Source organism: Patiria miniata, unplaced genomic scaffold (genome assembly GCF_015706575.1).
Source record: "Patiria miniata isolate m_02_andy unplaced genomic scaffold, ASM1570657v1 HiC_scaffold_4, whole genome shotgun sequence".
Taxonomy (NCBI): domain Eukaryota; kingdom Metazoa; phylum Echinodermata; class Asteroidea; order Valvatida; family Asterinidae; genus Patiria; species Patiria miniata.
In genome coordinates, this window is record NW_024037071.1 from 7,951,058 (window position 1) to 7,964,842 (window position 13,785).

At 38.0% G+C, this 13,785-nt stretch overlaps 1 protein-coding gene across 1 annotated transcript in view; it reads right to left on the reverse strand.

Moving 5' to 3' along the window:
- LOC119739779 (glypican-5-like) overlaps positions 1–10,692 on the reverse strand; it is a 41,551-nt gene extending 30,859 nt beyond the window's left edge. Inside the window, exons 1-2 of the mRNA XM_038214849.1 lie at positions 10,030–10,692; positions 7,903–8,061 (exon numbers count right to left, since the gene is read on the reverse strand). Of these exons, the coding sequence (XP_038070777.1) occupies positions 7,903–8,061; positions 10,030–10,204 (334 nt within the window). The 5' untranslated portion in view covers positions 10,205–10,692. The remainder of the gene's footprint in view (positions 1–7,902; positions 8,062–10,029) is intronic.
- Between the last annotated feature and the right edge of the window lie 3,093 nt (positions 10,693–13,785).

Sequence of the window (13,785 nt, forward strand, 5' to 3'; positions counted from 1 at the left end):
ACACCGAGATTACTGTGCCAGCTGCCCGCGTATCTAGGCTAATAAAAATTAATGGAGCACATCGTATTAATGCTTGCCTACATCAAGCCATCAATAATCCTTCCAGAAAATGGAGACCTCCATCCGTACAGATATGTACAAATCGGTTGGAAAATAATTCAAAAAGCTTTTAATAAAAATATTGCATTGTGCAAAGCAGGATCCGAAATATATCATTAACGCTCAAATGCACAGCAAGAAAAGACGTGGCGCCAATTTTTTTTTCTCCCCTGCCCCACATAGGCTTATATATGGTAATCCTGTTAAATATAAAGTATAATAGATGAGACAGATTTTCCTCACCAGATCTCTGTGAGTTCCTCAACCGGTGTTTGCAAGCAGTGTTTAATAAAAATTACAAACTACATCATACATGGTTTTACAATACACTGCAAAATTTACCCAGCATCAACATTGTATTTCAGGACAAAATGAAAAAAAAAACATCACTTGAGATCTATGTGTGCTCAGTACATTATCTAGTAGGAGTAGGAAGTAGCCTATCTATAGGCTAATGGTGTGGATTATGATCCCTTTCAAAATACTCTCTTCACATATTGGCACATATTGAGCACACACAAAAATTGTCTGAGAATAGCCATGGTTCCCTCTTTTTCTTAATACTCAGTGTTTTTTTGTTCGTTTTTTACAAAAGGTTGCCATGTTGTTCGTGCTGTTATTGTTTAGCCCATGCTGCACAGTACCTGCACTGCAGGCAAAGTCCCACTTGCACATGTATAGTATGTTGAAGCCTGAAGGCCAGTTGGTATTTTGGGGGATTTGAAGCTTTAGCTTTGAGGTAAACATGCCCCAGCCATGTGCAGTGGGACATAAACTGATGAACAAAAACACAGCTCAATATAGGTTTATTTTGGTCACAGATGAAGACCACTGCACAGAAACTCACTCCAGTAGTGGGACATAAACTGATGAACAAAAACACAGCTCAATATAGGTTTATTTTGGTCACAGATGAAGACCACTGCACAGAAACTCACTCCAGTAGTGGGACAAACCGATGAACAAAAACACAGCTCAATATAGGTTTATTTCGGTCACAGATGAAGACCACTGCACAGAAACTCACTCCAGGATACTGTACTGGGAAAAAAACATACACAGCTTTTTGTACCACCCCAAACCACCATGTTGCTCCCTATGCCCTCCAAAACTACTCTATGATTGTATGGATTTATCTGGGATTGAATACAATGTAATACAAATGTATACAATGTAATACAATGTAATGCAATGTTTTAAAGAGTTTATACAGGGGTACCATACATGAAAATACATGTACACCCGAGTTTTCAATGGACAACATTAGCTGTGTACACACCATTCAAGTTTCACCTGATAAAAGCCTAAATTTTTCAAGTCTACCAGAATTTTTTTTTTTTTTTACAAATTACAGTTCATCAAAAGTTCACTTAAATGTAAGGGCCTATAACCATCCTGAAATTCAGTTTATGTGTATTCAGCGCAAATCGTTTTACATGTAAAGTTAGTTCTGTACACAAATGGTTGAAAATATAAAGCATTGAGTATTGTGCATTCCTTTACATAGAAATTCCCGAAGGGCAAAGTGTCAAATTTTTAAATGTGACATATTTCAGAGCAATATATCCATTGTGAAAATGGAATTCTTTGGCCCCCCCCCCCAACCCTACTGGGTACGTAAGTAATTTGTGCTGAAAGCCACACAATTGATTTCAGTTCAATCTGAAGAATTATAAATCAGGGGAAACTTCCTTTCAAAGTTTCAGCGGCGGCGAACACTGGTAAAAAAAAGGTGTGACAGACTGCTACAGTCAAACTTTTAGTGTTTTTTTCCATCATCTGATTTTCAATAGAATTTTTTTCACCACAAATACAACGATGACAATTTTTTGGAAAAGTTTTCTTTGAAAAGTTTGTCAATGGTGAATCACAAAATCTTCTTTGTGGAAAAGAAACGGCAAGTACATGTATACTGTAGGCCTACCTGTTCAGAGTACATGCCTTTAAAATCAGTGGAGATCATTTACATGTACATGGATATGGCCTACTACTACTAGGCCTCAAATTTATACACATGGGTACATTTCCCAAAAATCATGATTCGAAGACAAAAACCAGTATAATATTGGAATTGCCTGACATGAATTCTTCAAAACTGATGGTTTTTCTTTCCACCAAGTGGACAACAATACACACATGTTATTGTGATAAAAGTTGCTTCCAATAATGCATGATAGCCAAAATGTAAAGTAAAATGTAAAGGTGACTTATGAAAACAAAGTACACTTAAATCCTTTTTATTATGATTTTCACTCTTGATAACTCATCTTCAGATTTATAAAGCATACCGGTACGTGTGATTAATGACCCAATCAATGCAACACTAACACAACTAATATTGTTAAATGTTTAAGTATGTTGGGATCTTCAGGGACATGTTTGTCGATTAGGTTCTTGTCGGTGGGCTTTTGATTAAGAAGGTGCGATCGATCATCCTGTCTACTCTATTGGGGACGGAGAAATCAGTGGTCTGGGGAAGTGAGGATGCAGGCAGCACTTTAACCCTTGGAAGTGCCTGCACATCTCTACCTCAAGACTTGGCAAGTAATATTATACACCATTCTAATGACAGCTGTATGCCTGATCAATACTCTAAGTAATTTGTTGGGGCTGCATGTACTTTCCCTCTTTTTTCTTTTATGAAGCAGGCTGCATCTCATGCGTGAAACGGTAGCCTAAAGACATGCACTGAGCTGGGTTCACTAGACACTTCCATGCACACAGCTGGTAGGCCCTAACAGCTGGCAATAAATTTCAATAAGTGTGAGTGCATTTTTATGGAGTACATGATGTAAATGGCAAGGATATAAAGTTTACAATAGGCGAGGAATTTCCAAAACATATGGATCATGTTAAAAACTCTGCTGAGATTAATGAATGAATATGAATATAAACCAAACATTTCAGTCACAGGTAAAAGCCCATGCAAAGCAATCAGAAGACTTTAGTTTTACCCTCAAACTACATCTTAATTAATTATCAGCTCCAAGTTCCTACACTTCCGCGTATTCAATTATTTCCATTGAATAATTCTAACCGACTTTCTGGTGATTTTTTGTACAGAGGCGCCACTTTGACCAAACCAGACATTCTTACAACAGGTGCGTAATAACCGAATAATAAAAAGTAGCCCTATCAGCCAAATTATACATCCAGCAGCCAAAAGCAAATAAACTTCATAAATCTGTCAAGTTGGTGCCATGCTCAACAAAAGTGGTTTATGCCACAAAGTGCGGTGGCTGGGCACTGCTCACTCTGGGCCAGTCACGGACCCTTGCCTAAACACCAGTGTAGGTTACACCCCAAGTGTAAGTGAGCAACGGTTGGCCTTCTGTGGAATAACTAAACAACCACTTCACATTATGGTCAATTTTCTCTCAGTATTTCTGTCATCGCGTGAGACCATGTGAAGGTGGCACAGATTGTTTTTATTTTAACACCTCAATGGAAAGGCCGACTGCCTTGGAAAAAGGGAAATGCAACAGATTTCAAGAGTACAGACTGCAGGCCTAATGTAAATGGTTTCATCATGTTGAGTACCTTGATAACATTTTGAATATAAACTTCACATGTTGTGGTTGTACCATAGGAATGTACCGGTAGCTTTCATTTATACAATGCTAATCATTCACGAGAATATCACCTTGTTCGGAGATATTTCGTACGTTTACAGTTTAGAAAGATGCAGATCACATTTAGTGTCCTCCAAGCACGGGAAAAAAATGACCAAATTTACATTTTACATACTGGGTGTAACTACATAGTTTATGTAAAACATTTTTAATGCGTACAATAACATCAATTTTTAACAAAACAAACTGCCTTTATAATTTGTACCTTTTCATTCATCAAACTCCAGTACAAGAAAAGATTTGAGGCTTTTTTAAAGTTCCAGCATAAGACTTACAGAAATCCCTTGTTTGATTTGCTTCAGCGAAGCACAAAATCTGTATGGTTTTGGGGGGCAATGGGGCCTTTGTACCAGACTGGGAGATCCACCAGGATTAGCTCAATCCCTTTTGTGTAATGGGCCTGGGAAGATATTTTGCCTGAAAGGAAGACTGGCCGGATTGGGCCGTGTTATAACTGTGATTCTTGTTACCAGTGAACACTGCCGCCTTTGTTGGGCAAAAAGTGTGTTCTGGAACCAACTGTTAGCTTTTGGGATTGCAGCGTTTTATTGCTTTCTTTTTCTTTCAGAGATGAAAAGCTTTCTCCGGGCCTGATCTGTGCCTTAAGACCCCCAATAATACACTAGTATTACCATTCTTTGCACCACTCCAACTTGTTGGGTGGGTTGGGGTGCCTTTAACTTTTTTATGAAAAGTTTCAGTTTACAAATTATCGGTTCTTTTCTCTCATGCATGTTATTTCAAACAGGTTCTAAGACCAATGTTCATCTAAATGCAAAAACCTTTTATACATTTACATAGAAATATATAAAATAATTCTGAATGTTTTATTGGAAAGAATATCTGTATAGAATTATGTGCAAGTTGGGGCCTTTTTTGTAAATTAACCAATTGCAAATTAAATAATGTCGCACTTGGGAGCAAGGAAACATCCAACTTAACAATCACAAACCTATTTTTCCTGCTCATCCAGCTGTCCATTAATCTGTTAACAGTGACCCAACCAAATCACTGTTGTTATTCCCCAATGTGTGTCAATCTAATCAACAATTATCACAGTCATTACATGGTGTGAAACGACCATTAAAACCTGTGCAGGGAGCACAGAAAGCCCTCTTCTGGTGCTAATAAACACTTCCACACTGTCATTATCATCACTGCTTTGCTGTGGTACACTTGCCACCCATGTGTTTTGTGTACAGCTGCTCCAGACTGCTCAGTTTTTAAGCACATGTAGGTAAACAGAGATAATGACTTAAGCCAGCCTAAGCATTGTGTAAATACCCTGGAATGCAATTGGCTTTAAAGGGATTAAGGAGATTAAATGCTCCTGATAATGGAATTTAGACCTGTTGACTGACACTTTGATCCCCCAGAAGCTGGATCAATGGCCAAAAATCAAAATGTGCGGGAATTTATGGAGGGATAATATTAAGCCTTTGCTTTGTGTTTTCCCTGGGTGGATTGTGGGCCTGCTTCCTGTTAGAAATAAGGGGGAGATTAGGAGGAGTTGACAACTTGATCTTTTAAAAGTTCAATACAAGTACGTGGGCACAATCATTTTGACTCAGAACCTGTGGTGAAAATTGAAGTGCATAAGTCAAGAGTGCAGGCGTGCATCTTGATTTTGTTGTTGCTGTGTTGTTGTGGGATTCAAGCCAGTTAAATGCTGAATGACTCTATAAAATAATTATGAACCACCAACCAATTGGTTTAAGGTGAACCACCAACCAATTATGAAAATAATCTCAACGACTATCAAACTTGCAAAGTACATAAAGCAAGACATTTTCGATTTCTTTCTTTCCTTTTTTTTAATAGCAATTACCATATATTTGTGAGACGATAACGCACATTTGTCCAACACGTACTCGTAACTTTTAATAATTTTACTTTTTCATTGTACATAAACTACATACATGTACAAGCAGTGGTGCTCTTTTTTGGCAATTCCGTTGGCAAGATGGCAACATGGTTTCGTTTTTTGGGGGGCAATTACCAATTCAACAGGCTCTCCTTCCCCCTATGGTCCATTGTGACACCCAGGAGCTGCATGCCACACGGGATGACTCAGGAATGCACAAAGAAAAGATGAAAGGAAGGAGGATGCACCAATCTATACCCAATCTATAAGGACCGCTAAATGGACTATTGATTAATGGGCATGTTCATATGGGATTTACTCCGTTTATAGATTGGGGCAGCAGTTCCTGCGCTCAGAAATAATTGAACAGTTTTGGGTACTTGTAATTACAGCCATTCCAAGAAAAAACTCAACTAGTCAAGCCAGGGCGAATTTGGAGAAACACATGATATAATGTCAATGAACAGATGAGAAATGAGGAATAGAGGTATCCAATTTTTTAGAATATTTTCCCCCCTAAATGCACTGTGTACACGTACATGAGACCGCAAATTTCATTTAACCATGTGGCCCAACTTTAAAACTGACAAAATCCAAATGACCTGCCTAGTAGGTACAGTCTTGTTAAGATAAAATTTACCGACACATGAAGCAAAACTTAAAAAAAAAAACATTTAAATGATACATGAGTTCAAGTCTCTTACACCAGATGGTTTGGCAATCACATTGGGTTCTCCCTTTGAGTGGTGTATTATGTGTAATTACGTTGTCTACAGACTGTAACTGTACCGTAGGTCTCATCAGTGGCGCATGGCCTGGCAAGATTGCTTTTGAAAAAACTGAATTGAAAAGGTCTGGCTCTTGGTTGTCGGCCTCATCCAAATAACACGCTACGACTGGCGATAAAAACACACGTTTCAGCAAGTACATGTTGGACATGGCCTTAAAGCCAGTCACCGGAAGAGATCAAGTGGATCACAATACAGCCTCTACTGATCCCTTAAAGACTTGATTGCCACTGACAAAACATTAGCGAGGAAGAGCGATAATTATACCAGAACAGCCGGGAAGACTTAACCGTTGATTTTCACGTGTCATTGTCTAGCAAATGCTGCCCACTCACTTTTTTTAACTGATAATGGCTGGTAATTGGAGAGGCTAGTAGTAGTAGCCAAAGGCTGGATGTTCAGTGAAGATATTTGTTAACACTGTTTACAGATAAGGATGAGTGACTCACTGCTAAAGACCGTATTCATCAACAGAAAGCAACAGCTACCATGGCCTGCTCTACCATTGTGCACCAATACCAATGCTGTGGTCCTATTGTTACCATTTTATTGTGCGGGGAAGGTAAAAAACATGAGTAACTTCTCAGACACTCTTTTGACAGGTTTTTTTTCTCAAAAGGTGACGACAATGATCTAAACAGGAATGACGTTTCCACTAAATAATTCATGGTTTTTTAATGAGGAGAAAATTTGCTTCTTGAGTTCATCTCAACAAAGAGAAGGAACATGTAACTTGAAAGGATTAAGCATGTTTAAATCTTTCTCTCTTATTTCCAAAGAAAGAAGAAAAAAAACATTTTAAGAATTGATATATTTGAGTGAAAAATCGCTCTATCCGTCTGAAACTACTCCTACTTTATGTACATGTACTGTAGGAACACAATTCAGAGCGCAGTTTATTCGTTTGACTAGATAAGGTTTTCACTATAAAAATGTGTAGTTTGACAAAATTGATTCTTTTTCAAATTACTTCAATCGAAATTTAGAGTGATCTTCACTCTAAAATCTTCTGGTACAGGTACCGGTACCTTGTTTTACTTTTGAAAATAAAAGGGTGCCATGCACAGAGACATTCTTAATGTGTCACCAACTGTTCACTGAAAAACAGACCAAGAATCCTCATTCTTTATGAGGGTATTTAGGTATTAACAATGCATGTAAAACCCTCGCCCACATATTTTCGGATTGAGTTTTGCGGTTTTTGGTTTATTTCTTTCCCGTAATAGGCCTATATAATTTGACTTCGCAAAGCCGGTCACCAATGACTCTTGGAGGGGAGTCAAATTGACTCTGTTTTATAGTCCACTTTACTCTTCATGAGAGTAAGGGGCCATTTAACCTGTTTGACGAGTCATTTGACACCAACGACTCTGGGAAGGGAGTCAAATTGACTCTATATTAAAGTCAACTTACTCTTTTAAGAGTAACGGGCCATTTACTCTGTTTGACGAGTCATTTGACTCCGATTTGGCTTTGAGTGTAGCCTATTTCAACTTGCCATCAGAGTATTTCAACATACCTTTGAAGTCGTCAGCATGTGAGGACAACAAGAACTCCAAGTAATCCACGTTCGTCTGTATGGCTTTCCTGAAGTCATCTTCTGATTGTTGCTGCAACAATTCCTCCATCCGCCGAGTGCAACAAGTTGTGTCTCGCTGGCACACTTTCAGACCTGCTCCTGTTTTTTTAAATTATTAAAGTAAGTGAAGAAAAGATGAATTGGACTTACATTTGTATGTTGGTTTTTGTTATTTTCTCATAAATTTGCCGGTGGTGAAAATTGGAGTCCCCATGAAAATAACTGATTTTTTTTGTTCAGACAAAAACACGTACATTTTGTGCTAATAAACGCACTAATGCAGTGTCATGGATAAATGATCTCAGTAAAATTAAAAGTCTGAAAAGTGTTGCAGTTTTGGGCCTCTCCCTATGTGGTGCGTGGCCTCACTGAAATGAGAGAAAAATCATCAATTGGAATAAAAGTTTACAATTAAATGTATTGATCCTGAATATGTAAACTCATTTGTGTTCACTTTTGCAAAAACAAAATTTGCCCAGAAAATTTGTATATATATATTTTTTTTTACTATGTGAAATATTTATCAAGGTTTTCCTTATAAACTCAAAACTCTAAAACAACAAATTTCTGAATACAACAGATTCACAATGTTAATCAATAATTTTGGTATGAGTTTTGTTTCTGGACTGGCACGTAAAATACAAAATCTCCAGTCTGGCACTCTACTGTATACCAGATGGGTTGTGTGCACTCAAATTTGTTGCAGACTTAAACTTAGTTTTAAAATTGTGTAGGGGCCTATAGTGTACAAACAAAAATAACCTTTATAGATTGGTAATAATGTTTTGTTACTTCACGAAATGAATTCAAAGTCCAAACATTTCATGAGGACTAGCCCTCTCATGCCCTATTCCAGTTCAAGGGTGTTTGATTTGGGTTATCATGCGTGGGGAGCTGTTCACCCTAATATTACAAAAGAAAATGTCATGTCAACAATAAATGTGGTTTGATAAATTAATATTTAATCTGAAGTTCGCATACTTTCGGTTAGACTTTGTCAAGCTGAGTGTGGGCATTTAGATAATTTGAAGAAGTCTCCTGGTTTATCGTCGCAATATGATGAAACCGGTGGAGTGTTTATTCTAGTGTCGGTCAGAATTTCCAAATTTAGCCTGTGACACGTTTCCATTCAATTGTACACAAAATTTATGAAGATCTGAGGAATTTTAAAATTGCAGAAAAGAAAATCCCCTGTATGAGCTTTTGTCGCTTTGATTTTTCTGTAACACTAACAATCATGATTCTAGATGTGTGTAGGCTGATTTCAACTACAAAATCTTGAACTACAGTGTTGCTGTGGTTAATTTTGTAAACCCTAGGTTAAATTTATATCAAAACAAAACTAAACTTTCCAGACATGATTAAAAAAAAAATTGTAAGCCTACTAGAACTAGCCTGAAATTTTCTTTATGATAAATAACAGCTCCTAAATACTCATGTGACATTTGACAAATTTTCTAATTGTTGAATTTGGCATTATGATAATATAGTGCTGAAAGAATTGGAGTATGAAACGTGAAGAACTTTTGGGGAAAAACGTAATTGTGACAAAAGTAAATGCTGGCTGGAACATTGCAATAAAAAATGTGAATTTTCAGGGGATGCATTACTCCTAGAACTATGAGGCTCCACGTAGTGGAGCCTCATAGGTTCAGAACCCCGCAAAATTGTTGTCAGCACAAAACACTAATTAAGTACAAAAACGTCCATCCCAACCAAGCTGTTTCCCACAGAACCGCTGCACAGTTTGCCCCTAAACTCCGTACAATACCTCATGACATACTCACGCTATGTGCACCCAACAAACATCGGTGGATTCTGTCGGTTTTTTTGCAAAAAAAATGGAAAATATGCCCTTTCCGCACTGAGCCAACCTGACACTTGCATGACATTTTCTTAAACTTTAGTGTCAACACAAACATGACAAAAAGTATACTCAAAGAGTTTTAACATGTTAAAAGTTTACAATTTTGACATCAAGTTTAATATATTAACATTTTCAGACATTTTCATGCTCAAATTCTCACACAATAAGTTCAAAGACAGTCAAAAAAGTCAAGTGCCTACCTGAAATTGGATTTTCTGGCGTGTCCACATCCCGTGCAAACTGCAAACTTGTGAAAATGTTCCGAACGTTCTCGCAAGTCGGCCGCTCCAGTTGCGATAAAACTCCATCGCCGACAAACAACAACAGTCCAAACCAAAAGAGGAGAAATCTCCGAAAATCCACGCTACTTTCCATAATTCCTTGCAGGAAAATTGTCTCGGTCCAAGAAACTGAGGAGTTTCCAGATAGTTTTCTACCGACGGTGGCAGACGACACAGTCACAGCCAAGCGCGTTTGTTTTTATGTTGACACTAAAAATGACAGCAACTTTTCACGCAAAACTGCAATGGTGATGTCGAGTCAATCAAGTGAGCATTTTTGACCGTCCCATACTTTATAAATACTACGGTTTTCCGGAGTGGTGATGCCGAATATCGATTAAAATGATGACCAACGTATTTCCAGAGGATGTCACCGTATTCAAATTAGAAAAATCCGGTAGAGAAAAGCAACCATGAATACAGGAAAAGTTGGTCCGCCGGAACAACCCGCGTGTTTCGTTTGTAACTTCCGTCTGTATTGCGTGCGTGCACGTACTGTTTCTGCACGTTAAAAATTTGCAGAATCTCCCATTGCAACATGCACAAAAAGCGAGCAGACGATTGTGCCAGCAGTTTCCCATTCAGTGACGTGTGGTGAGTGTGGGTGGCCTATCTCACGTGTGATTGGTGCGTTCCGCACGGACGCACAGCAAAGAGGACTTTTTCAGACATTTTTTTTCTCTTCCAGGTTAATTCGTTGACAGTTAATTTCGGCCTCACGGATTTATCACTTGAAGAACAAGTTGTCAAAATATTGGATTTTATATCAGGACAACTTATTAACCATTTACTGAAATTATACATATTTAGGGTAAGGGTTCCGAAATTGGCAGTTTTGAAATTTAACTCGTTCCTTGATTCGCCCATGGTGGCACGGTGTGATTTCTAATAATTCAAGAAAAAAAAATGGTACAAGCTTAGTATATTCCTTTTTTATGAATTGCGTTGGAGCGCATGATGTGGAGTTCATTATGTGTCACTTTTCTTGTTTATATTGTGTCTCGTTTTTGATAAAGTCGAAGAAAATTAGTCGCCAGTCCGTTAAAATGAAGAGAAAAAAATCAAAGACCGTAAACAATTTTTCTAATCATGCGAGTCGCTGCGCGATTTCGCTTATCTTCACGACTGGTTGAGCAAATTAAATACACACAGCCTAGCCCACGTCATCACTTTCATTTGGCATTCCTAAGGTAAGCCCTTTTTTTCTGAAAATCCTGAATATTTTTCTCTTTCAAATTCAATGCTGGCGTCTGAAGAGTATTAAATTGGAACAGCGAAAACAATACGTGGCCTATACGTTCTCAGTAATGAAAATCATGTAATTAACGAATATGAACTAAAACAATTTCTGTACTCATATACTTTCAAAAACAAAATAAATTAATTACAAAAAACAAAAAACAAACAAACAAACAAACAAGAGAAAATCTTCCTGTAAACCAAGAGCAAAACGTTTCAACCAAAGAAATACAACATTTGGGAGAAATAAACTAATAAGACTCCAAATTACTATTAATCATGATCTTATAGTTACATGTTCGTGCAATGCAAAATCTGCGTTGTTCTTGAACAAAAATCCTCTGGCATTTCAATTTCATCAAACGAGTGGTCATTTCCCCCCTCGTCATTCAGTTTAGTAGCTTTTGCAAAGTTAGCCTAGATGGGTGTCTGTCTTAATGTACTGACCCCTCCCAAATATTTACGGGAGTTTTTTTCTACCAATCCATTGGTAAAGGCGCCAGATTAAACACTTTTTTTCCACCGAGGCTCGTTTCTCGAAGAACACAGTGGCTCCGATGGTTCTCAACCGGCTTGCGGCGGCGCGGCACTGGGCAATAGTAGCAAGATTTAGTGCCATTTCCCCTTCTCTGAATAGAAGTGTAAACTCTTGTTTCTGTACAGTATCATCCTGCCTTTGTTAACCTATTCTGGTCCGGCCAGTCATTAGATCCGTTTAGCTCTACCACAATAATTGCATCCTAAATCCTTATAAGCCGAATTCTTTTTCCAAAGAGAAGCTACCGCCGCCGCTATACCTTCCTCTTAAAACTTGTGAATCTGTTTGGACAGGGAACCACACACGGCGTTTTCTAATAATCTTCACTATCTTCTTGCCAACACCTCGACGACACATTACTTCTGACTTAAAGACTTTAGGAAAGATATAGCACAGGAGAACGAAAGAAGATGGAATTTCAATGTGTTCATAACTTCATATACCTGATTTTATAGCATGGAGAAATAAAACACACTGAAAGCATGTTGAAAGTGTCCGGTGTACTGCTGGACCGCATTTTGACGTCATCTGCTAATTATGTCACTTAAATAATGCGATAACTCAATCCAGACTGTCTCATCAAAGTGAAACCTTTTTTTTCATGGTAACAAAGGTTTAAATTCAAGAACTGGCAAGGTTCTTTCACCTTGTCAATGCATAGATCATATAGCAAGGACCCAAAGAAAAGTCCAGTTCGCAGAACAAATGTTCCTGTTTATATCTTCACTGAGGACAGGTTTTCTCATTTTTATTCAGTGACAATGCAAGTGTAATGTGTACTTATGCGTATCACAGAGAAACAGACACCTCTGTCCTCATTGGGGGCGCTCTATGCAACGGGTCTATTCGACGAGTCTTTATAAATCAACCCTCCACGGTATCCCTAAAATGAGGGGGCGGAACTATAGGGGCATCTGGGGGGAGGTGTTCATAATAACCTACCCCTCCTCCCACCCTCAGTTTTCTGCTTTATGCTTTAACAATATATCAGCAACAACAGCGACATTCAAATAATCCAAATTGAAAACAGCTGTGCTGGACCTTCGATAACATCATGGAGGAATGAGGAATTTAATCACAGGATTTAATCAGCACTACCTGTAAAAATTCGCCGATGCTTGAAAACATTGCGCGGCAATCGCACCCCATCTGACAGAAGAGACGACGACATGTTTCCTGCCTCGCGGCTACACATTCTTCTTCTTTCTTCCGAGCAGCACAATGATGATAGGGAAAGGTGATAACATGCCCGAGCCGAAGCTTTGCAACATCTTGTTTCTCTGTCTGGACTAAATCTGATGTGGACAGAATAGACGTTGCTCGAATGCAGCTTTAGTCAATCTCTTTCAAATTCAACCTCACTGAACTTTTTCGATCGGCGAAAGCTGATAGCTGAATCTCCAAGTCCAAATGCAAAGCTATAAGTAAAGGTTTATAACAATTTTTAACATGAAGCTCAGTTAATTTTGTTGTTGTATGGACATGGCATTCAAATATTTTATCGAGGGAATTTAAAATGTGCCAGATTTTAATAATTCAATATGATTATAGCTTTAGTGGTGGCGTTTTCAGTACCCGTTATTAGATATTATACGGAGTCAATAATGTATTGACAAACAGTTGAAATAAAAGCAATCGAATTGAATATAAAAAGGCAGTACTGAAAATGGAACACAAACATGACGTGTATGCATTATATAGGATTATTTGCATTTATCCTCAAAGTAACCGTCATATTTATAATCGAAAAGAATAATTGCATTACAAATTGTACCGGTACTAAATACCCCGTGAAATTACTCCATCTGGCTCGCTGTCGGTTAGAAAGAAATCAAGAAATGTAGGTGATTTCCAATGTTCAGTCCAAAGAATGTTTGTCAGCAAAAATTGTGCATGTT